Source organism: Maniola jurtina, chromosome 22 (assembly GCF_905333055.1).
Source record: "Maniola jurtina chromosome 22, ilManJurt1.1, whole genome shotgun sequence".
Taxonomy (NCBI): Eukaryota; Metazoa; Arthropoda; class Insecta; order Lepidoptera; family Nymphalidae; genus Maniola; species Maniola jurtina.
This window is the reverse complement of record NC_060050.1, coordinates 1,884,958-1,905,988: the sequence shown is the minus strand read 5'-3', so window position 1 is coordinate 1,905,988 and position 21,031 is coordinate 1,884,958. Positions and strand designations below refer to the sequence as shown.

Here is a 21,031-nt window from a genome sequence, read left to right as displayed (position 1 = left end):
TCCCAAAGGGTGCCTAACCCTAAACTGCGATTACCTTACAAAACGGATAGGCATGCGGCCATCCATCATAAGTTGTGTATTATACTGTAATTACAGCCAGTGGAGGGTTATTTACCACAAGTTTTTTAGCCACGTGTCTTTTGTTGGGTGTTCTGGTCAAATTATAGCTTGGGACTCGGATGGGCTTGTACGAAATTGGTGTTGGTACCAGAGCGAAAATTGCAGCCAATGAATTACCCATTAACGACTTTGTATGTAGACTTAAAGCTGTGATAGCCTAGTGGTTAGCACGTCCGCCTCGAAATCGGAGGTCGGGGGTTCGATTCCAGGCATGCACCTCTAACGTTTTTAAGTATCCAAATATCGCTTGCTTTAACGCTGAAGGAAATCATCGTGAGGAAACCTGCATGCCTGAGATATCACATCACACTAATATCATAAAGGTGAAAGTTTGTGTGTATGTGTGTGTGTATGTGTGTGTGTGTGTGTGTATGTTTGTTACTCCTTCACGCAAAAACCACTGGACGGATTTGGCTGAAATTCAGAATGGCGATAGATTATACCCTGGATTAGCACATAGGCTACTTTTTATCCCGGAAAATCAAAGAGTTCCCACGGGATTTTGAAAAACCTAACTCCACGCGGACGAAGTCGCGGGCGTCAGCTAGTATCTCCATATAATGTTCTCACAGGTGTGTGAAGTCTGTCAATCCGCACTTGGCCAGCATAGCGGATTATGGTCTAAAATCTTCACATTCTGAAAGAAGACTTGTGCTCAGCTGTAGTGGGCCAGCGTTAGGTTAATCATTATGATGATGATGTAGACTTTACAAAACAAACCTTAATAGCTTCACGTAGAAAGGTATATGGGCAGATTGTGACTCCAACCAACCTCGCCCACTTCATGCCAATTTTCTTTTTACTTTTCATGTTCAGGAGATATGATGGAAGTAGTATAGACGCAGGCGTTATTTTGCGGAAGTCCATGATAGCATACAAGGAACCAAAAGCTTAATTTGCAAAGACGTTGCAATTAGGCATTGTAAGGTCGAACATCTCCTGAGGATGCTCCGGTGTCGGGGCGAAACGTGCGTCGAGTGGTTTTGGGATTTGTGTGGTGCTGCGTGGTGGTGATGCGTGTGGCTTGCTTGGTGGCTGGCTTTCAGTGGGAGGGCGAGCGGTGCATGACGCATGCTGTACGTTGCACCATACAAAGTTTGGATTAGCTTTTGGTTCCTTGTGTGATGTAAGATTGACATCTACGCTCATTTTCACTCGACAGTGAATCGAACTTAACTACAAGCAATGGCGTGCATAGAATTCAAACCAAGTATGCATTAGTTAAGTGACGTATTTAATGGTAGATCATTGAGAAATGAGAACTAAGATAGATTAATACTTAGATGAAAACTTTATTGCACACAAAACATGAAATAGTCAACACAAAAGGAAGAAACAAAAAAACTAGAAACAATTGTATTCAAAGGCGGCCTTATTGCACTGAGCTATTTCAACCTGGGTATTGGGTAAGCTTTGATGTCTCATAACCTGCACGCCACTGCATGCAATCCTGTACGTCTCACAAGACGACCGTTAATCAATGAAAGTTCATATCAAAGAGTTTCCACTTGGCAGAGCACATTAGCTAGGTTTAATCCAGACTGTATTGACAGCCTCATCGTTTATCATTCTGAGTTTTGCACTTTTTAGGGTTTCTTATCTCCAGAGAAAAAAAGGAACACTTATAGGATCATTTCGTTGTCTGTGGGTAGGTATGTCTGTCAACAGTCAACACCCCTCAAGGGAATCTAAACCTATTGTCTATTTCCTGTTGACCTACAATCATGAAACTAGGCAAAAAGCAATGTCTTATAGCACAAGTAAACGGAAAAATCCGAATAATATACCAAAAAAAACCGGCCAAGTGCGAGTCAGACTCGCGCACCGAGGGTTCCGTACTCGGATATTTTTTCCGACATTTTGCACGATAAATCAAAAACTATTATGCATAAAAATGAATAAAAATCTGTTTTAGAATATTCAGACAAAGCCTTTCAATGATACCCCACTTGGTATAGTTATTTTACTTTGAAAATTGAAAGACATTTTTTTTAATGATGTAACAAATCTGTTAAAATTCTATAACATGTCGCTTAAGTCTTTTAGGTTTTATTAGCGCGTCTGTTAACAATCAAGAACCTAGGCACCCAAGACGTGCCCAAGATGACCTGGCTCGTCCATTTATCACTCGGCTCTTTTTGTCCCGTTCCATTCAATACTTTTTGTGTGAAAGATTAAATTTTGCGCTCGCTCCCGTACCATTAATCAGTCACCATTATAACGTGGTACCTTAAGCTGAGTTCATATGGATCAAGTGAGTTAGAAAGTTGGTAAGCCAGCCTTAATTTTTTTTTAATAATTTTTAAATACATATTCGAACCTGCATCTTCAGGGAATCGCGCCCGATGCCTTAACCACTAGGCCACAGTCCGCCTTGCTGCCAGTGCCAAAATTCGAGATATGCATTTTCACCCAGTCCTATAGCGACTGTTAATCAATCACACTTTGCAGTTATCGAAACTATTTTCAAAGGCTCATATTACGATATAAGCTTTGTGAACTTAGTACGTTCGTTGAACGTTATTTAAAATATGTGAACTTCAAGAGTTGTTCTAAAGAAAAAAAAATATTTCTATTTTGAGTGATTATAATTAAACGTAATTCTAAAAATAAATTCACATTTTCTATGAACGAAGAAAAAACCAGGAACAGTTTTAAATACTGAAATGTAACATCCTATGGTAATTATTAGAAGTATCCAGGAGCACCTTAACAGGGCTCTCTCCGTCACTTACTCCATACAATCGTAGTTCCAATTTCATTTGAATATTAAGCAACCCAAGTCCATGAAACTTTGCAGACATATTCTAGAAACTAATATCTGTGCCTGTGGTGTTTTAAATTTTTCTAAAAATATGTAGTTAAAAAGTTACAGAGGCTGAAATATTTGTATGTGAATTTTTAAGACCGCGTTACTTTGAAACAGAAATCTGGAAAACCACAGGCATAGATATTAGTTTCTAGAATATGTCTGCAAAATTTCATGGACTTTGGTTGCTTAATATTCAAATGAAATTGGAATTACGTTTGTATGGAGCGAGTGACGGAGAGACCCCTCTTAACTTTAAATTCAGTCTATAATCCGCTTTTATGATAATATTATGAGCATACAAATAACTCAGCAAAATTTTTGTATCTTACAAACACTAACCCTTTTAATGATAGGCAAGTATACTCAAAATCTTACTTCCTTCATGTGAACTAAACCTTATTTCCCTGATTCAAAGGAGTGAAAGACGTAGCCGCTGTATGTCCAGGGGTCCAGCGACGTTGGTCAAGTCAATACCCATCTTGTCAATGCTTTTTTTATTTTTTTAACATGTCTGGTTGGTGTTACGCTGATTATGATTTTTGCGGACCGGAATTAATGCGGGTACAATTGATATTTGATGACAGGGTGTCACATGTACAGGGGGCAATTTTTTATTCTTATTTCGAACGGGGACCCAAGTTTTACCCACAATTGATTTGCATTTTGCTGAGTTGAAGACCTATGTTAAAATTTTACAACGTAACATAACCTTACCTAATAAAAATTTTCGTCATGACAATTACAATTTTTGTTTTTGTTAAGAATTTTTAGTTTGAGCCTATTTGAAACTTAATGTTCTAATTATAAAGCAATACTTTTACACAAAATTTAAGTTTAAAAGCTATTTAAGCTTAAAATCTAAAAGTTGTTAAGCTTAACCGGGACACCTTTGTTCAGGTGTTATTTTTAAATTCCGTTCTTTTTCCTCCTTCTACCCGACTGCGGCAAAGCCAAATGGAAGGGTTATGATTTTAGCAGTCTATGTGTGTATGTATGTATGTAAGTATGTATGTACCTATTTCTGATAAGGTGTAACGATCATAACTTAAAAACTATGTTAGTAAGAACTTACTTCTAACTAAAAGGTGACTTGTTAAACTGCAATCAAAAGCAAGACGAAACAAACTCATAATTTACTTAGATGAGGACACAAGACAACAAAGCAGAATTATTCGTCCAAATTACACCTTTCTTCTTCTGCCACGTCCCAAAGAACTCGGCTTGGAGCTTTAGTTTCCTCAACTTTTCCATCAGTTTCACAGAAATCCAATGATTCTAAATCATCATCAAGCAGTGACGTCATGGAGAGGAGAGTGGAGTCTGTGTAGCTGGTTAGATCGCCTGCGTCACCACTTTCTGGTTGATTTCGCGCTCCTAAAGTCTGGAAATAATATTATAAGTGTGAAAGTGTTTGTTTTTTTTAAAGAATATTAGCCATGCTAATCGTGACTAATACTCCCCTTTCCCCTCCAGTTAAGCGTAAAGCTTGTGCCAGGAGTGGGTATAACAATAGTGCAACGGGTGGGGTTTGAATCCCCGAACTTTCGGAATTCAGTCCACTTCTCAACCGCTGAGCTATCGAGGCTTGTTTGTCCTTCAATCGGAGCAACAAAACGATTGTTTTGTGCATGGGTATAATGAAAGAATTGGAGAGTGACATAATATGTTACTTTTGTCCCAGAAAATAAAATAAAGGAAAGATTTCTTAGGTTCTAGCCAACAAATCGATTAAAATATGTAACAGCTATCTGCATGCCCCCGTTCCATTCCATAGTTCGAGCTGTGCGTTGATAGATCAATCAGTCAATCACCTTTTCACTAGTGGTTTAAAAAAAGCTGCCATACTGTTTTTAGGTTAGCTCGCTTAGTTTTCATCATTACTCTGAACCCGGAGAAACACAGTCAAGGCATAACTTCTATACAATAAGACAAGGATGCTTACATGTAGTATAGAAGCAGGCGTTATTTTGCGGAAGTCCATGATATTCAAGCAACCAAAAGCTTAATTTGCTATAATCCGCCAAACCAAAAAAATCTGTAGCACCACACATATCCCAACAGCACTCAACCCACGTTTTACCTAATTGCAAAGCGTATCTTTGCAAATAGGCATTGTAAGGTCTACATCTCCTGAGGATGCTCCGGTGTCGGGGCGAAACGTGTGTCGAGTGGTGTTGGGATTTGTGTGGTGCTGCATGGTGGTGGTACGTGTGGCTTGCTTGGTGTCTTGCTTTCCCTGCATGTTTATCAGTGGGAGGGCGGGCGGTGCATGTCGCATGCTGCATGTTGCACCATACAGATTTCTTTGGTTTGGCGGATTATAGCAAATTAAGCTTTTGGCTCCTTGTATAAAGGAATGCTTACGTCTATAATAGCCATGTGTAGAATTGGCACCTCCAATTTGTAAGGCCTGATCTCCTGGGGCTCTTCATCTAAATACGAGTATTCGTCCGGCAAGTGCATATTCAACTGTAAATAATAATTTGTTGCCTTATATTGAAAACTTAGAACAATCCTACACGGGCAGCTTGAAGCAGTCATGAGTTACTACTGACCAAAGTCCTTGCTAACTACATTTGAAAAACCGGCCAAGTGCGAGTTGGACTCGCGCACCGAGGGTTCCGTACTCGGGTATTTTTTACATATTGCTCGATAAACCAAAAACTATTATGCATAAAAATAAATAAAAATCTGTTTTAGAATGTACAGGTAAAGCCCTTTCATATGATACCCCACTTGGTATAGTTACCATACTTTGAAAATTTAAACACATTTTTAATTTTTTTTTTAAATGTAACCTCAGATTCACGGTTTTCGGATTTAGATATTCCTGTATTTGTGATATAAGACCTGCCAAATTTCATGATTCTAGATCAACGGGAAGTACCCTATAGGTTTCTTGACAGACAGACAGACAGACAACAAATTGATACTTTTTCCGTTCCGTTTTTCCTTTTGAGTTACGGAACCCTAAAAACGACTCGGCATATTTGCACTGTATTTTTGACTATCTCGCTGGTGCAGTGGTAAGCGTTGTGGTTTTATTATTGGGAAGTCCCGGGTATGATTCTCGGCAGGGGTTTAGAATTTACAATGTCTGGTCTGGTCTGGTGGGAGGCTTTGGCCGTGGCTAGTTAACACCCTACCGGCAAAGCCGTGCCGCCAAGCGATTTACCGTTCCGGTACAATGCCGTGTAGAATCCAAGGGGTAATAAAAACTGTCATGCCCCTTGCAGGTTAGCCCGCTACCATTTTAGACTGCATCATCACTTACCACCAGGTAAGATTGCAGTCAGGTGAATAAAAAAACTTTTTGACACGATAGTTGAATAGCGAGTCCCTTCTCTAGGCATGACATTATAAAAGTTTATAGTTATAGGTTAAGTATAGCTGATACCCGTCTTAGCCGCCATTTGTCAAGAAATTCGTTGGTCTGCCGCAACGACTCCCGACTCTCTTTCAGCAAATCATCAATCCTGTCCTTGGAGCGAAAATGCTTGTATTTATTCAGGAACTGAAAAATATAGAAAACTTTACTTTACATAAATAACTTTTTTTTAAATATAGAAAACTTTAGAATATAGAACACCCGCGACTTCGTCCGTGGATTTAGCTTTTGAAAATCCCATAGGAACTCTTTGATTTTCCGGGATAGAAAGATGCCTGTGTCAATTTCCGGGACGCAAGCTACTTACCTCTGTACCCGTATTTAAATCTGTTAAACGTCCACACGCTTTTAAGAATACCATGGGAACTCTTTGATTTCCCAGGATAAAAAGTAGCTTATGTGATATGTCCTTCCCCGGGATGTAAAGAAACTCTGTCATATCATCAAAATCGGTTAAACCGAAGGCCGTGAAAATCTAGCAGACGCATTTAATGGAGCATAAAAGCTCAGATTCACTCAGAGGGAGATGAAGAGAGTTATGCTTGGAGTTTTCCTACGAGATCAAATCAGAAATGAGAAAATCCTTTGGAGAACCAGCGATTTTAACTATCTCTCTATTTTACTTCTGTGAGCTTACCATTATAGTTAAACCAAGAAACAGGATTTCAGTGACCAAAATCGACAAGCTGACAGTATCCTTCGATATCTGTTCTTGTTTTTTCTCTTCCCATATAGATCTTTGTATAAAATAGATCAATTGATCCATAAGCTTTTGAAAGAAATCTACAAAACCGTTCCCTAAGAGGTAATCGATAACGATCAGAGCCAAGAAGGTAAAACAATACATGGTGGTGCTAAGGAAACCACTTATCATTTTGATCCTTCGAACCCAGTGATATGAAAGATTTTTAATCAGGCATGGTTATTCTATAATTTTCTTTTCTACATAGGTACCCACAAAAAATTTTGAAACCGATATTTTTCCGAAACTGACAGTTGAGATTTGAAGTTGATGACATTTGCGAAACCAAAGACAATTTATCTTATCCATATTATACAGATATATATACCCGACATCATACTCCAAAGAACATTCATAGATTTATTAAGTACTTGCACCTTGCATGTTAGAAACACGCATAAGTTGAGGTCATGTCTATAAAACTCGTGAAAAATTATCTTACCGTAAACAAAAAAGGGAAAATAATTTGATTAGTCAATTTTCGATCGATAGCCAATCGATTAAAAAGTGTTTAGCTTCATATCGATTTTATTTTCTTATCTTTCAGCTATCTTCCTTATCGGCGTCAGTCATCCAGGACCGTAAAAAAAATAAAAAAAAATATCAGCATTATGGCATTTGTCGATAAAATTCCATAAGCAACAGCGATTACTATGGTTACCAAATGCCAAGTGTTGTTTTCTTAGCAACGCTTGTTTATTTTGATAATATTGTTTGTGTATCATTTAATTTTGTTGCTATCGATTCACAGAAAATTATAATTAGTATACCTACAAGAAAGAAATAAACCGTAGCGCAAAATGGTAAGTTCTTAAGAAAATGTAAATTTTCCCAAAAAAACACCTTAACACTATAAGAATGGTAGGTAAGGACCCATGTAGGACCATAGGACCCAATCAATTTATCACTTTGTGGTGGGTGGTGGGCATCGATGGTGATGGGGCTTTTTTGGGATAATAATGCAATGGGTTTCGAAATCTGAATAACTTGACTAAAACTCTAAGTTCTGATGATTATCATCTAATGTTAGTAAGAATAACCAGGATCGAAGGCGGGCGAACGTAGGTACCTTCAAAGTTCGTCACCAACCGTGGGACTGACTTGAATCAACGTTGCTGAACTAGCACAACCGACTGATATACTTAATATTATTATGTGCTGTTACAACTAGGCAATACTACCCTCACATTACATTTTTTTCGATAAGTAATCATTTTATAAAACCACTTACCTACCTACATTGTTTGTTTTTAACCTGTCATTAATTGTGTTTTGTGTTGCAATAATGTATATACAAACAATATACATACATACTTACCTACAATTTTTTTTTACCATTTCAGCCACCTAAAGGAGGGAAAGGTGGTGGCAAAAAGGCCACTGGTAAGTTATTTTGATAACACAATATTTTACCTCAAGCATTTCAATAATTTAATTCAATACAATAAATTGAAGATTTTTCTTATTCAATGTTTCATAAACTTTCAGCCATCATCATAGATGGGGTAGATACATCAGAAATGAACCGGGAGAAGCTGGAACAATTCACATTGAAAGTCAAAGAAGAACTAGACAAGGAGAGAGAAGAGAGAAACTACTTCCAATTAGAAAGAGACAAAATACGCACGTTCTGGGAAATAACTAGGCAACAGCTAGAGGAAGCTAAAGCTGAATTGAGGAACAGAGAAAGAGCTACAGAAGAAGCTCAAGAAGAGAATGAGGCTCTGCTGGAAACGGAAAAGCAGAAAATCAAGCATTTGAAATATGAGCAGCAGGCTGCTTGCGCTGCTTTGAGGGCAGAGAACTTGGTAGCATTGAAAGCTGCGAAAGAAGAACATCAAGGTATCTAATTATTCTTTTATTCGCTTATAGCTTCACTCAAGCGAATTTTTGAAAATCGATGGCGATTCTAATAACCCTGAAAAATATGACCTTTTTCATATTTTGACCAAAAACCAAATTCTAATTTGCATGGATATAACTTTTATTTATTTATAGACTACTGTTTGGCTGCAATTAGACGTGGCAAGTGATGATACAGCCTAAGATAGAGCGCGCTTACCTAGACGATGCCTATTCACTCTTAACTTCATATTGAAGGTGCAGAGAAAAACTGATGCCGGAAGGGCGGTGGAGGAAGAATCGTCAAAAAAAAGCTGTTATAATAACTTCAAAAACAACGTCAATTAATAAAAACTACATTGTTTCAACCCACAGAACAAGAATTGGAACTCCTAAACGACAAGAGAGCTCTACGTCAAGAAATGAGAGAGAAAACGTTGGCAGCCCAAGACGAGCTGAGGAGAGCAAAGTTGATCCATGCGGAGGAACTATCAAAAACTAGGTCTGGTAAAATAGTAGTTTAGACTATAAAGCTAAGTTACTCACTATTTTATATTTTGTACAGCGCACGTACTTATTGATAACATCATTCCCATTTGGAGTAAGTACTGGAAATAAATTACATTTTATTAAAATCGGCTTCCAACACTTAACGATCCCAATGTCTTTTAGTTCTTCGATCCAGTGCTGAACCTATTGCCATTTAACCTCATGAATGTTTGAACCGACAGGTTAAGTATTTTGGGTTTTCTAGGAGCCTCATTCCTAGATTGAGCAAGTAGAGATACTTCAATCACATCTCTCTACATCTACATGGTCCACTAGGTGACTGATTTCTTAGCTGTATATTAAAAAAATAGTAAATAGTATATATATATATTTATTTATTTATTTATATATTTATTGTATAGTATGTACCTATTAGAGTGTATGTCTATGTATACGTAATTGTATATATACATGATGACTCCTCGTCTTATCCTTTAGGTTCGAACATACGGGTTACCTGGGAGAGATCACTTTAGTGATAAGGTCGCCCTTTGTATTTTTATCTGTATCATTTATTATTTTCTTTGTAATTTTGTGCAATAAAGATGTTTAAATAAAAATAAATAAATAAATAAATTAAGCTTGAATATATTTCAGGTCTATATTCGAAGAGAAAGCTCGTCAAATCGAAGATAAAGCAGAGAAGAAACTACAGGAGACCAAGATAGAGTTAACAGTCAAGCATAGAACAGAAATAAGTGAAGTGGAGGAGAGGAAGAACAAGCAGCTGTCGGAACTGATCGCGCAGCACGAGCGAGCCTTCTCGGATCTGAAGAATTATTACAACGACATCACTTTGAATAACTTGGGTATGGGACTTCGTCTGTATTGGTTTTTGCTGGCGCGCGTGCAGTGCCTTTTTGGAATGTTTTTTTTTTCTTTTTTTTTTGTTCAAAGTGGCCGGATTTTGTGTTTCACTGGTGTTTTTTGGTGGTGGAACTGACTGGGAAGCGCTCTAAATGGGCGCCGCGCGTATGTCGGCGAGCGCCGGCACAGTCGAAATCCATACTTATATAGATTCCCTAACTTATAAATTACTACAAACTTGACATAGGCTAATCTTTGTAAAGCTAGACGAGAGAAAAAAAAAAAACTTGGGTATGTGGGTTTGTCTCCCCAGTTTTTTTTTGGATCTCTCTGCTGTTTTATTTAGAACCCGTCAAATCTCAAGTGCTGAAAAGAAAACATACAGAAATTTTTGAGGTTACAATATAATGATATGTGTTTTTTCAAGGTCTTATAAGCAGCTTGAAACAGCAAATGGAGGACATGCAGAAAGCAAAAGAACGAGCCGAGAAGGTAGCAAAGGACGCTGTGGCTGAATCGAAGAGTTTGAGGGAACCTCTAGAAGCAGCCATCGTTGATAATAAAGAACTGAAGAGGCAGATGTCCAACTATGATAGGGATAAAGCTGCTTTGGCTGTAAGATTATTTTTTAAAGTTTTTAGGGTTCCGTACCTCAAAAGGAAAAACGGAACCCTTATAGGATCACTTTGTCTGTCCGTCTGTCTGTCTGTCTGTCATTCAAGAAACCTATAGGGTACTTCCCGTTGACCTAGAATCTGAAATTTGGCCGGTAAGTAGATCTTATACCACAAGTACAGGAATAAATCTGAAAACCGCGAATTTGTGGTTACATCATTAAAAAAATTAAAATGTGTTTCAATTTTCAAAGTAAGATAACTATACCAAGTGGGGTATCATACATCGAAAACTAATGTTCTTCAAACACTGTGGAATTTTGGAGAGGACGTATCGAAGTTTAATGCGTATAATTTTCAGGCGAAAACAAAGCAACTGGCGTCATTGGAACAGCAGTTCGAAGTGCTGAAATGGGAATACGAGGTGCTGCAAGTCAGATTCGACCGTATCCTGAAGGAAAGAGACGAACTGAAATCGAGGTTAGTTCCACCTTCTCTCTCTTTCTACGTCGTGTTCCTAATTGCTGAGGGTCGTGACCACTTTACACTTTGTGATTGCTTGGTCACTCAAAATGTTAACGCCTACTGAGTTTTTTGCCACTATCATTTGTATGAGTTGACAGCTTTACAGTTCCAAATGCGCCCTGGTCTATGAGAGGAAGGCCACAAACTAGTTATTAAGAAAACTTTAAATATATTACATCACCAATCTCAAATTCTTGTCAGTCAGTCAGTATAGTAATATTAATCATTGTCGCGGCTGATGATGGGCTGTGTCTTCTTGCCTTATTTTATCCTTTTTTTATGCGTATTGCGTTTTAAAATGGTTTTAATTTCTCGAAATGATGACTCACACGTGATTTAAGATTTTAATTTTTTATTGAATGACAGTTGACAGTTGACGTTTTACATAAGTGACTGGTGTTGCTATTTTTAAATCCTTTACATGCCCCCGGCCTTGGAATCACCGGGTTCCAAGGTAGTCTTCTTCACCTCCTCTTCGCAAAACAATGGACATATCTTCGCAAATGAGCGTCTCACCACGCCCGTAGGCGTGCGAATGTCTGCTACACGTGAAATGCCATCCTTGCCTGGGATGGCGTTGATGATGCGTCCAAGATGCCATTTTAGTGGAGGAAGATTGTCGTCCTTGATCACGACCATCATGCCTGGTTGCAGTGTGTCGACGCCGCTCATCCATTTACATCTTGTCTGCAGTTCGGAGATGTATTCCTTAGACCACCTCTCCCAGAAATGGTGTCGCATCTGTTCCACCCGTTGATAGCGACTGAGGTAAGAGCCCGTTTGATTTCGCATGTCTTCGTATACTGGCGCAGTCAGAGATCGACCAACCAAGAAGTGGGCAGGACTAAGGGGTAGGAAATCTTGGGGGTCGGATGACATAGGTGAAAGAGGACGGGAATTGAGAATTGATTCAACTTGCGTGAGAACTGTAGTAAGTTCTTCGAAGGTTAGGTGTGCGTTTCCTATAACGCGAGTTAGATGGTATTTGGAAGATTTCACTCCAGCCTCCCACAGGCCACCGAAATGAGGACTATACGCTGGGACAAACTTGAACGTGATGCTTTGACTAACTGCGTATTCAGAGATGTCATCGGAACATCTCGTTAAAAACTTTCCAAATTCGTTCATCGTGCCAACAAAATTTTTTCCATTATCAGAAGTAATTTCTAAGGGCTTTGCGCGCCTTGAAATGAAACGCTTAAGCGCCAGAATGTATGAGTCAGAAGTCAGGTCACTGACAAGCTCTAAGTGAACTGCGCGAGTCGAGAAGCATATAAATAAGCAAATGTATGATTTTACAGTTCTAGCACCTCTACCTTTTCGATTCAACGTGAGCACTGGCCCTGCGTAATCTACTCCACAATAAAGAAAAGGGTAAGTTGGAGTCACTCGCTCTTTTGGTAGATTGCCCATAAGAGGGTGTAACGTGTCACCTTTCAATCGCTTACATAAAATACACTCATGAACAACCTGACGTGCAAGATTTCTCCCACCTATAGGCCACCATTGTTGTCGCACCTCATATAATAGCGCTTGAGGAGCTGCGTGGAGCAAACGCTTGTGTTCATGACGTAACAACAAAATTGTGAATCGATGTTTTGAGTTAAGTAGTATAGGATGCTTTTTATTGTAATCGAATTCATTTGAATTTACAATACGACCGCCTACACGTATTAGATCTGAATCTTTATCAATAAACAGATTCAGTTTTAATAACGACGGTTTTAAATTTCGCGTCTTCGTTTTGTTTATTAATTCATATTCCTCACTGTATGATTCCGATTGCGAAAGTTTTGCTAAGCCCAGCTCAGCTCTTCTCAATTCATCCGAACTGAGAGCACCAGTCCGCTGATTTATTTTATAGTTGCGCGTGTTGTGAAGAAAGCGAAGTACGTACGCGAAGGTGCGTCTCATTCGATTGAATTGAGAAAACCGAGAAAAGGGAAATAACTCACGTTCTTCAGTGCACACTAATACTGAATTAGATTTTACTTCAGGCAGGTCTTCGTGCATAGTGGCTTGATCTTGGTCTGGTACAATGCCAGAGCGGCCGAACGTAAGATCGCGTAAGAAACATGGTCCCTCCCACCAAAGTGTGGAGGTGGCGAGATCGTTTAGCAGGACTCCGCGTGAGGCCATATCGGCTGGATTGTCTTTACCACTCACATGCCGCCATGGAAGTTCACCAGTTAATTCGTGAATTTCGACAATTCGGTTTTGAACGAAAGTTTTCAATAGATTAGGAGCCATTCGTAACCATCCTAATACTATAGTTGAGTCTGTCCAGAATGTTACGCTATCAAATTGACAGTGAAGTGATTCGCTTATTTTTTTGTACAACCGCGCACCTAAAACCGCTCCGCTCAATTCTAGCCTAGGGATCGTGAGAGGCTTCACGGGCGCGACCTTTGCCTTTGCGCATAACAATCTATTGCAAATTGCATTATTTTTCGTGATAGTGCGAATGTACGCGCACGCGCCATAGGCTACCTGCGATGCATCCGTAAAGATGTGCAACTCGATAGACGCAGGGTCCAGCCCAATAGCATGTCGTGGAACGACAATGTCGTTAAGCGCCGCTAAACTATTCGCAAACCGGTTCCACGCCTCGATGACGTCATTAGGTAGCGCGTCGTCCCAATCCGTTTTTGTTAACCACAACTTTTGCAATAGAGTTTTTGCTATTATTATTGCAGGGCTTAATAAACCCAGCGGGTCGAATATTTGCGAAACATGTGACAATATTGTGCGCTTAGATATCTGTGCATCATGTTTAAATGTTGTGTTATAGTTAAATTCATCGGTAGAATTATTCCACCCTATCCCTAATGTTTTACACTCGCCTTTTCCTTCTAAATTCAATTGTTTTATGCCGTTGAAAACAGACTGATCGCATTCAAAGTTAAATATCCATTTCCGTAGAGGAAAGCATCCCGATTGCAAAGCTTCATATACTTTTCTGCACAATTCCGTTAATTTATCTTTATCGTCTAGGCCCGTAATCATATCGTCGACAAAAAAGTCTTCTGTGATGACTCTTTTTACGTCAGGATCTGAACTGGTAAACCCTAATTCCTTTAGGCATCTTACGGCGAGAAAGGGCGCGGAAGCGGTTCCGTACACAACAGTGTTAAGTCTGTAAATACCTAAAGATTCCTTTGGATCATCACGCCATACGATCAGTTGCAGATCTCGCTGATCTTCTGCTACAAGTATTTGACGATACATTTTTTCTACGTCTGCACAGGCTACGTACCTGTGCTGCCGCAAACGCAGTAAGATGGCTAGTAAGTCGCCTTGTATGGGAGGGCCTACACGCTGGAGACTGTTAAAAGAGACTGACGTAGAGGAAGGAAAACTCGCGTCAAAAACCACACGTAATTTCGTCGTGGTACTATGCTCTCGGAATACCCCATGGTGCGGCATGAAACAGTGTGGCGTTCCATAAGTGTCAATTCGGGTCATGTGACCTAGATTTTCGTATTCGTGTATGAAATCACTGTACATTTTTTTGTACTCTGGTACGCGTTGTAACCGCCTCTCTAACGACATAAATCTGTTAATGGCTTGAGGATGCGTCTCACCTAATTCATGCGGTGATAATTTGAGGGGAATGTTTACGCAAAACCTTCCGTCATTATTGCGCGTAGTAGTTTTGACGAAATGATCTTCGCACGCCTTTTCCTCCTCTGTGCGCGTATCACATGACTTAGGTAGTTCCTCAATCTCCCAGAACAGACGAAGTTGATCGTTAAGCGATTGAGAGAAATTGCACTGGATGTGGCCCTTATTGCGCGCATTAATATGTAAGGGACCTGAAATAATCCAGCCTAGTCGCGTATTTTGCAAGAATGGACCAGCAGGTAAACGCATTTTACCTTGGCTCAGTAAGTCCCAGAACTTGTCAGCTCCTATGAGTAAGTCTATGCTCTGACCTTCATAGAAGTCGGGGTCTGCCAACTGTAAGTTGTTAGGAATTTTAAATTGCGCATCTTGTTTAGGTATAGCAGGAAAAGTAGATGTAATGTTCGGTAGAACTATACATTGTAAGCGCGTAGTATAGGAGCTGGTGCGTGATTTGATTTCAATGTCACAGGTTAACGTAGCCTGTGTAACTGAATTTCCAACTCCACGAATTTCTTGAGCAGACTGTATCACTGGTATATTAAGAATATCGCATAAAGATTTTTTAATAAGGCAACGTTCACTACCAGAATCTAAAAGAGTGCGGGCTAAATAATAATTATTAAATTTGTCACGTACTAAAACTAATGCAGTCGATAACAGGACTCTTTGCACGCAGGGATATTGGGCACATAATGTCTCTGTGTGCATGCTCATTGGGGTCTCAAATAGTTGAGGTGCAGCAGTGGTTTTGAGGGACGCTAAAGAAACTATAGATGGTCTTTTTTCATCGCTTTGTACCGCTGGAGATGGTACTTGGCCCTTCGGGTCAGTACCTTTATCACAAATTAAGGAATTATGCTTAACATTTTCACACTTCCTACACGGTCCAAATCTACAGTCAGCTGCTGTATGCCCTCCAGGCCGCAAACAATTTTCACATAATTTATTGTCCCGTACAACCTTTTGCCTTGCATTTAAGTCTAAAGCTAAGAATTTACTGCACGCATATAGTGAATGATTAGATTTACAAAGTAAACATGACCGCTGTGTAGCATGCGGCTTGCTCTTGGTGCTAGAAACATTGCAGTGTACCTTTGAATTTGAGTTTGTATGGTGTTTCTTAGTATCATTTGTTTTGGTACAATTTGCCTGCAATGTGTCTAACATGTCTGCCCTATCCTTTAGAAATGTTAATAAAACTTCAACTTTCAAGCGTGACTTGGAGTCCTCAGATTTATTTAAAATTGTATTTCTGTATTGTTCCCATGCTCGTTCTGTTGTTTTATCAAGTTTGGAAACAATAATATAAATCAATATTGTATCCCAGCTATCAACTGGTTCGCCTAATATTTTTAGTGCACGTAGATTTTTTAAATAACTGTCTATTAAATTTCTTAATAAATCTGGTGCCTCCTTTGTCATTGCTTGAAGTGTAAACAATGCCTTAATATGACTATGTATTAATAACTTGTTGTTATTAAATCTATTTAATAGCAACTCCCATGCTACCGAGTAATTATCGGATGAGAACTCCACTGAGTCTATAACTAGTGCTGCGCTGCCCTTTAAGGATGATTTCAAATAATGAAACTTTTGAATACTGCTTATCTGAGTGGATTCATGTACCAACGATTGAAAGGTATCCCTAAACTCTAACCAACGGTCACATGAACCATCAAAGGTAGGTACTGATATAGTAGGTAACTTTATTGTGTCATTGTGGCTATGACAACGCTTAGAGCATGCACTAGTGACTTCTTCTAACTTTATCATACGTTCAGCACGGGCCAATGTACTATAATAGTTATCCTCAAACGCATCACGTTGATTTAATTGTTCTTCTAAATCTACATCTAAAACTGACTCTTCTATCTTAGACTGAAGCTCACTGAACTCAGCATAAAGGCTGGTTGCTCCTTGCAAACGCAACTTTAAATCAACTTGAGTTTGACTAGGCAAAATTTCGTCAGATTTGAATCCATTGACATATGATGAAAATCTTGTTAATCTACTTTTAACTATTGCGCGTTTCTTTATTAAATCACGTATTAACTGATTAGTGTCCTCGTCATCAGTCAATGTTATTTTATAGGGCGATTTCGACCTAGGTTTTGACTCAATTGGATTCATTTCGATAGCCTGTAAAGGTGGAGTAAAAGACGAAAATTCTATGCTTTTTGAAAAGGTAAGGCCATAAAACAATATACGATAAAGAAAGTAGAGTTGTACTCACGTTTAAAGTGGAGTTGTACTCACGTGTAACACGTAGAAATACCTTTAGGAAAAAGGAGTAGATGGGAGTGGTTGGTGATCCACGCTGGTCATCCGGGTTCGATAGGAACAGCTAATGTCGCGGCTGATGATGGGCTGTGTCTTCTTGCCTTATTTTATCCTTTTTTTATGCGTATTGCGTTTTAAAATGGTTTTAATTTCTCGAAATGATGACTCACACGTGATTTAAGATTTTAATTTTTTATTGAATGACAGTTGACAGTTGACGTTTTACATAAGTGACTGGTGTTGCTATTTTTAAATCCTTTACAATCATGTTCTGCTTGTAGGTTCTCTAGAGCTGTTCTAGAAGTACAACAAAGGGCGTCCTTGAAAACCGCGCTCCTTGAAGCGAAGCTGAAAAGTCTTCAAGGTCGTGACTTGAATCCCAGGGAAATTCATGTAAGTTCGTTTTTGTATGGATGAAGCTACCAGCTGTTTATAATCCATATTAATCACTACCCAATACCATATAAAAAATGCGAAACTGTGTGTTTGTTTGTTGGTTTATTGGTTTGTTGGTTTGCCTTTCAATCACGTTGCAACACATCGGCGTGATTTTTCGGCGACACATCGGCGGGCAACAGCTATTATTATTTTAATCTGTTTCTGTCTGCTAGCGTTCGGCCCATCCATTTAACCGATTTTGACGGGTATATTCGGGTAGATACTAAGCTTGCATCTCGGGAAAGGAAAGAGGTCCTTTTTTCCCCAGACTTTTTGTCACGGAAAATCAAAGAGTTCCCACAAGATTTTTAAAAACTCAAAATATAATAAATCGCAGGCATCATCTGGTAAATCTTCCAAGCTTTTTTTTTTTTTTTAAATTATATAGACTAGCGCTTGGCTGCAATCAGACTTGCTAGCAAGTGATGATGCAGCCTAAGATGGAGCGCGCTTGCCTAGAAGTTGCCTATTCACTCTTGACTTGAAGCTTCTATAAATCCACTAGGTACGTCTAAAATAAATTAAGTAGCTGAAGGTAGTCAAGAAAAATCATAATTGCGTTGAAAAAATTTCGCTCATACTTTCAGGAACTGTTAAAAATGAAAGACAACCAAGTAGAGGATTTGCGGTACGAAGCTGCCCGCCTCAGGAAAGCTCACGACGATCTTCTAGCCACTTACGAAGCCAAGTTGACCAAGCTGGGTGTTCCACTCGAAGAACTGGGATTCAAGTATGAACTTTTTATTTCATCATCATCCATCGATAGACGTCGACGGTGACTAGGCATAGATAGGTCTCTGGTAGGAACTGGCACATGCCACGTTCTTACGCCGCCTTAATCCAGCGGCTCCTTGCGACTCGCTTGATAACGTTTCATCATCATCATCATCATCACGCGCCTTCTTCGAAACGAAGTTTGGCGATCATCATCCGAAATGCTTGAAATGGGTAGGTAAGCCCTGTCCACCCCCTTATATCGTCCAAACACTTGGCGACCTTGAGCTCTTTTGCCTGCAATTCTCCCTAATGAAATCGCCATTTCCAGAATCTTTGGAACCCAACGTAACTTACAATCGGTTTTTCCAACTATGGTGCGCTGCCCTTTTGCCAATTCAGCTTTACTATTTTTTATTTTAGCGCCACCTATTAACAACACGTGACACTACTTTGAAATTTCTTTTTAACAACGCCATCTGTTGGAAACTCATTCAACTAAAACACTAAATTATGAGGTGACACCTATTAGTGACTGCTCGAATTACAATGCAAAGATTTACAAAGTAGTACAAGTGCCCTTCAATAGATGGCGTAAATTTGCGTGATGCTACACCTTTAGAAGCGGATGCTTTCGAACTACAATGCAAGGATTTACAAAGTAGTACAGATGATTTGCAATAGATTGCGTCTTTTCGGTTTTCTTTATGGCACTGTGTTTTTTTAGGATTCGATTGCCGTTTTTAATTGGACTTTTAGAATGATTTCTGAATAGGTTATTATACACTTTACTTACCTACTAATTTTGTTTTTTTTTTCAGGCCACTAAAAGCTGTCGCCGTGGCAGGTGTGTCTCCAGTGATTGGTCAGGGTCCAGCAGGATTGGTTGCAAAGGATCAGATTTAGGCACAGCGCACACCGGCTAAGTGGAGAAGAGCCGACACCGCGGCTTCTTTTTTAGGTGTCCCTACTTGAAGACTCCGCTGTCCGTCTGTCCGTCCGTCTGTTTATCAGCAGGTTGTATCTCGTAAACTATAAGTAGAGAACTGCAATTTTCACAAAATGTGTACCAACTTTTATTGTCGCTATACCAACAAATAGAAAAAAATTAAAATTGCCGTCTTGAAAATCTAAAAAACTCAGTGTTATTTGGTTCAACGATCGCCTACACTGAAGAAACGCTAGCGTAAAAAATCGTGGCTCTAAAAGGTCCAGATTCGAATTTTCCATGTTTTTCTCTTATTTATCATTATTTTGTTATACTTACCTTTTCATGTATACAAATTATTATTAGATTAAGATTATGAAAAATAAATAATTTACTATGAATTATCTAGTACTGACTTTTAATAATCTCACAAAAACTTTAGGTAGTTAGGTACCCTTAATCATGATCAACCCATCGCCGCCTCACTACAGAGCACGGATCTCCTCTCAGAATGGGAAAGGTTTGGTTATAGACCACGCTTACCAAGTTCGAACTGGCAGATTTCACACACCTTTGAGAACAGTATGGAGAACCCTCAGGCATGCAGGTTTTCTCCTGATGTTTTCCTTTACGGTCAAAGCAAGTGATATTGTAACGGCTTGAAACGTATTCTTTTCCATGACTTAATTATAGGTATGTACTTATATACCTACTTTAACTAAGCGTGGGTTTGGGTCACGCAGTGCTATAAATAATGTGAAATAATCGATATCAATTTAAAGATTTCTACCCAAATCGGTCTTTATTATATATTTAGGTGGTAGGTATGTGAAAAGGTTATCCATCAATAAATGAAACACAATTTCGAAGCCAATAAATGTAATATTTACTACTAACCTTCATTTATACTTTTATATACAAAACGGTCATAAGGCAACAGTTCCAAATGAATGAAAATGTAATACATATTATTACGACATTAAACAACGTACAGAAATTTCGCTTTCAAGCGAAAAAACTCACTTTGCATACGTGCATAATTGAAAATCATGTTAATAATAATTCAATTTAGTCAAATATAATATTATATTTTATCAACGTACCTACTAAATTATTAAAATTAAATAAAAGTTAAAATTCATATTTCAATAAAATACTTATAATATAGCACAGCACTAGATTCGTAAAAATAATATAATTTAATCTATATATATTACAGATACATTTTTGTTTATTTTTTTTACAAATTAAACTTTTTATTTAAATTTTAAAACATTTTATTGTTAGGGTTGGTGGTGGGCATTATAGTACTTAATTAATATTATTTTATTATCTATAAAATTAACCCGCACCTCTCAATATAATTTATCAATCATAGTCAATTCTGTTTTATCCCTTGAACGAATACAGTAGCTAATTCTTTTATTATAATTCATTTATGATCAAAAAAATATTCAAATATATATGAAGTAACTATTCAAATAGTAAGAAATAAATAAGTAAGTATTATCTAAGTAATTTTTACTTAGATTTTTTATCAAAAGTAACAAAATGCTAAAATTAAAATGAATTTTTGGTTTATTAAAACTATAGTTTAATTAAACGCTAGAATTATGTGAAGCATTAATAAAATAATATTAATTAC

At 38.4% G+C, this 21,031-nt stretch overlaps 3 protein-coding genes across 3 annotated transcripts; 1 reads left to right on the top strand and 2 right to left on the bottom strand.

The window, feature by feature from the left end:
- Positions 1 to 4,049: 4,049 nt before the first annotated feature.
- Positions 4,050 to 7,323, bottom strand: LOC123876926. The gene is made up of 4 exons (XM_045923351.1): positions 6,958 to 7,323; positions 6,330 to 6,446; positions 5,297 to 5,401; positions 4,050 to 4,313 (listed from the first exon to the last, which is right to left on the bottom strand). The coding sequence occupies exons 1-4, from the start codon at positions 7,192 to 7,194 to the stop codon at positions 4,101 to 4,103; spliced, it is 672 nt and encodes a 223-aa protein (XP_045779307.1). The 5' UTR covers positions 7,195 to 7,323; the 3' UTR covers positions 4,050 to 4,100.
- Positions 7,324 to 7,729: 406 nt separating this feature from the next.
- Positions 7,730 to 19,764, top strand: LOC123876917 (dynein regulatory complex subunit 4). The gene is made up of 10 exons (XM_045923336.1): positions 7,730 to 7,865; positions 8,406 to 8,445; positions 8,551 to 8,904; positions 9,280 to 9,406; positions 10,051 to 10,262; positions 10,688 to 10,875; positions 11,236 to 11,354; positions 17,588 to 17,699; positions 18,332 to 18,474; positions 19,280 to 19,764. Exons 1-10 carry the CDS (start codon positions 7,863 to 7,865, stop codon positions 19,362 to 19,364), a joined length of 1,383 nt encoding a protein of 460 aa, XP_045779292.1. The 5' UTR covers positions 7,730 to 7,862; the 3' UTR covers positions 19,365 to 19,764.
- Positions 11,761 to 17,455, bottom strand: LOC123876916. Its single transcript, XM_045923335.1, has one exon. The coding sequence runs from the start codon at positions 17,154 to 17,156 to the stop codon at positions 11,817 to 11,819; it is 5,340 nt and encodes a 1,779-aa protein (XP_045779291.1). The 5' UTR covers positions 17,157 to 17,455; the 3' UTR covers positions 11,761 to 11,816.
- Positions 19,765 to 21,031: the final 1,267 nt, after the last annotated feature.

Bases quoted from the DNA above. Each gene is read 5' to 3' on its own strand.
- LOC123876916 (XM_045923335.1), bottom strand. From the start codon at position 17,156: ATGAATCCAATTGAGTCAAAACCTAGGTCGAAATCGCCCTATAAAATA.
- LOC123876917 (XM_045923336.1), top strand. The intron at 10,876-11,235 runs GTAAGATTATTT...TATAATTTTCAG, and splicing joins GGGATAAAGCTGCTTTGGCT to GCGAAAACAAAGCAACTGGC. The intron at 17,700-18,331 runs GTAAGTTCGTTT...TCATACTTTCAG, and splicing joins TGAATCCCAGGGAAATTCAT to GAACTGTTAAAAATGAAAGA.
- LOC123876926 (XM_045923351.1), bottom strand. From the start codon at position 7,194: ATGATAAGTGGTTTCCTTAGCACCACCATGTATTGTTTTACCTTCTTG. The intron at 6,447-6,957 runs GTAAGCTCACAG...TATATTTTTCAG, and splicing joins TTCTTGGTTTAACTATAATG to TTCCTGAATAAATACAAGCA. The intron at 4,314-5,296 runs GTAAGCATTCCT...TATTATTTCCAG, and splicing joins TACACATGGCTATTATAGAC to ACTTTAGGAGCGCGAAATCA.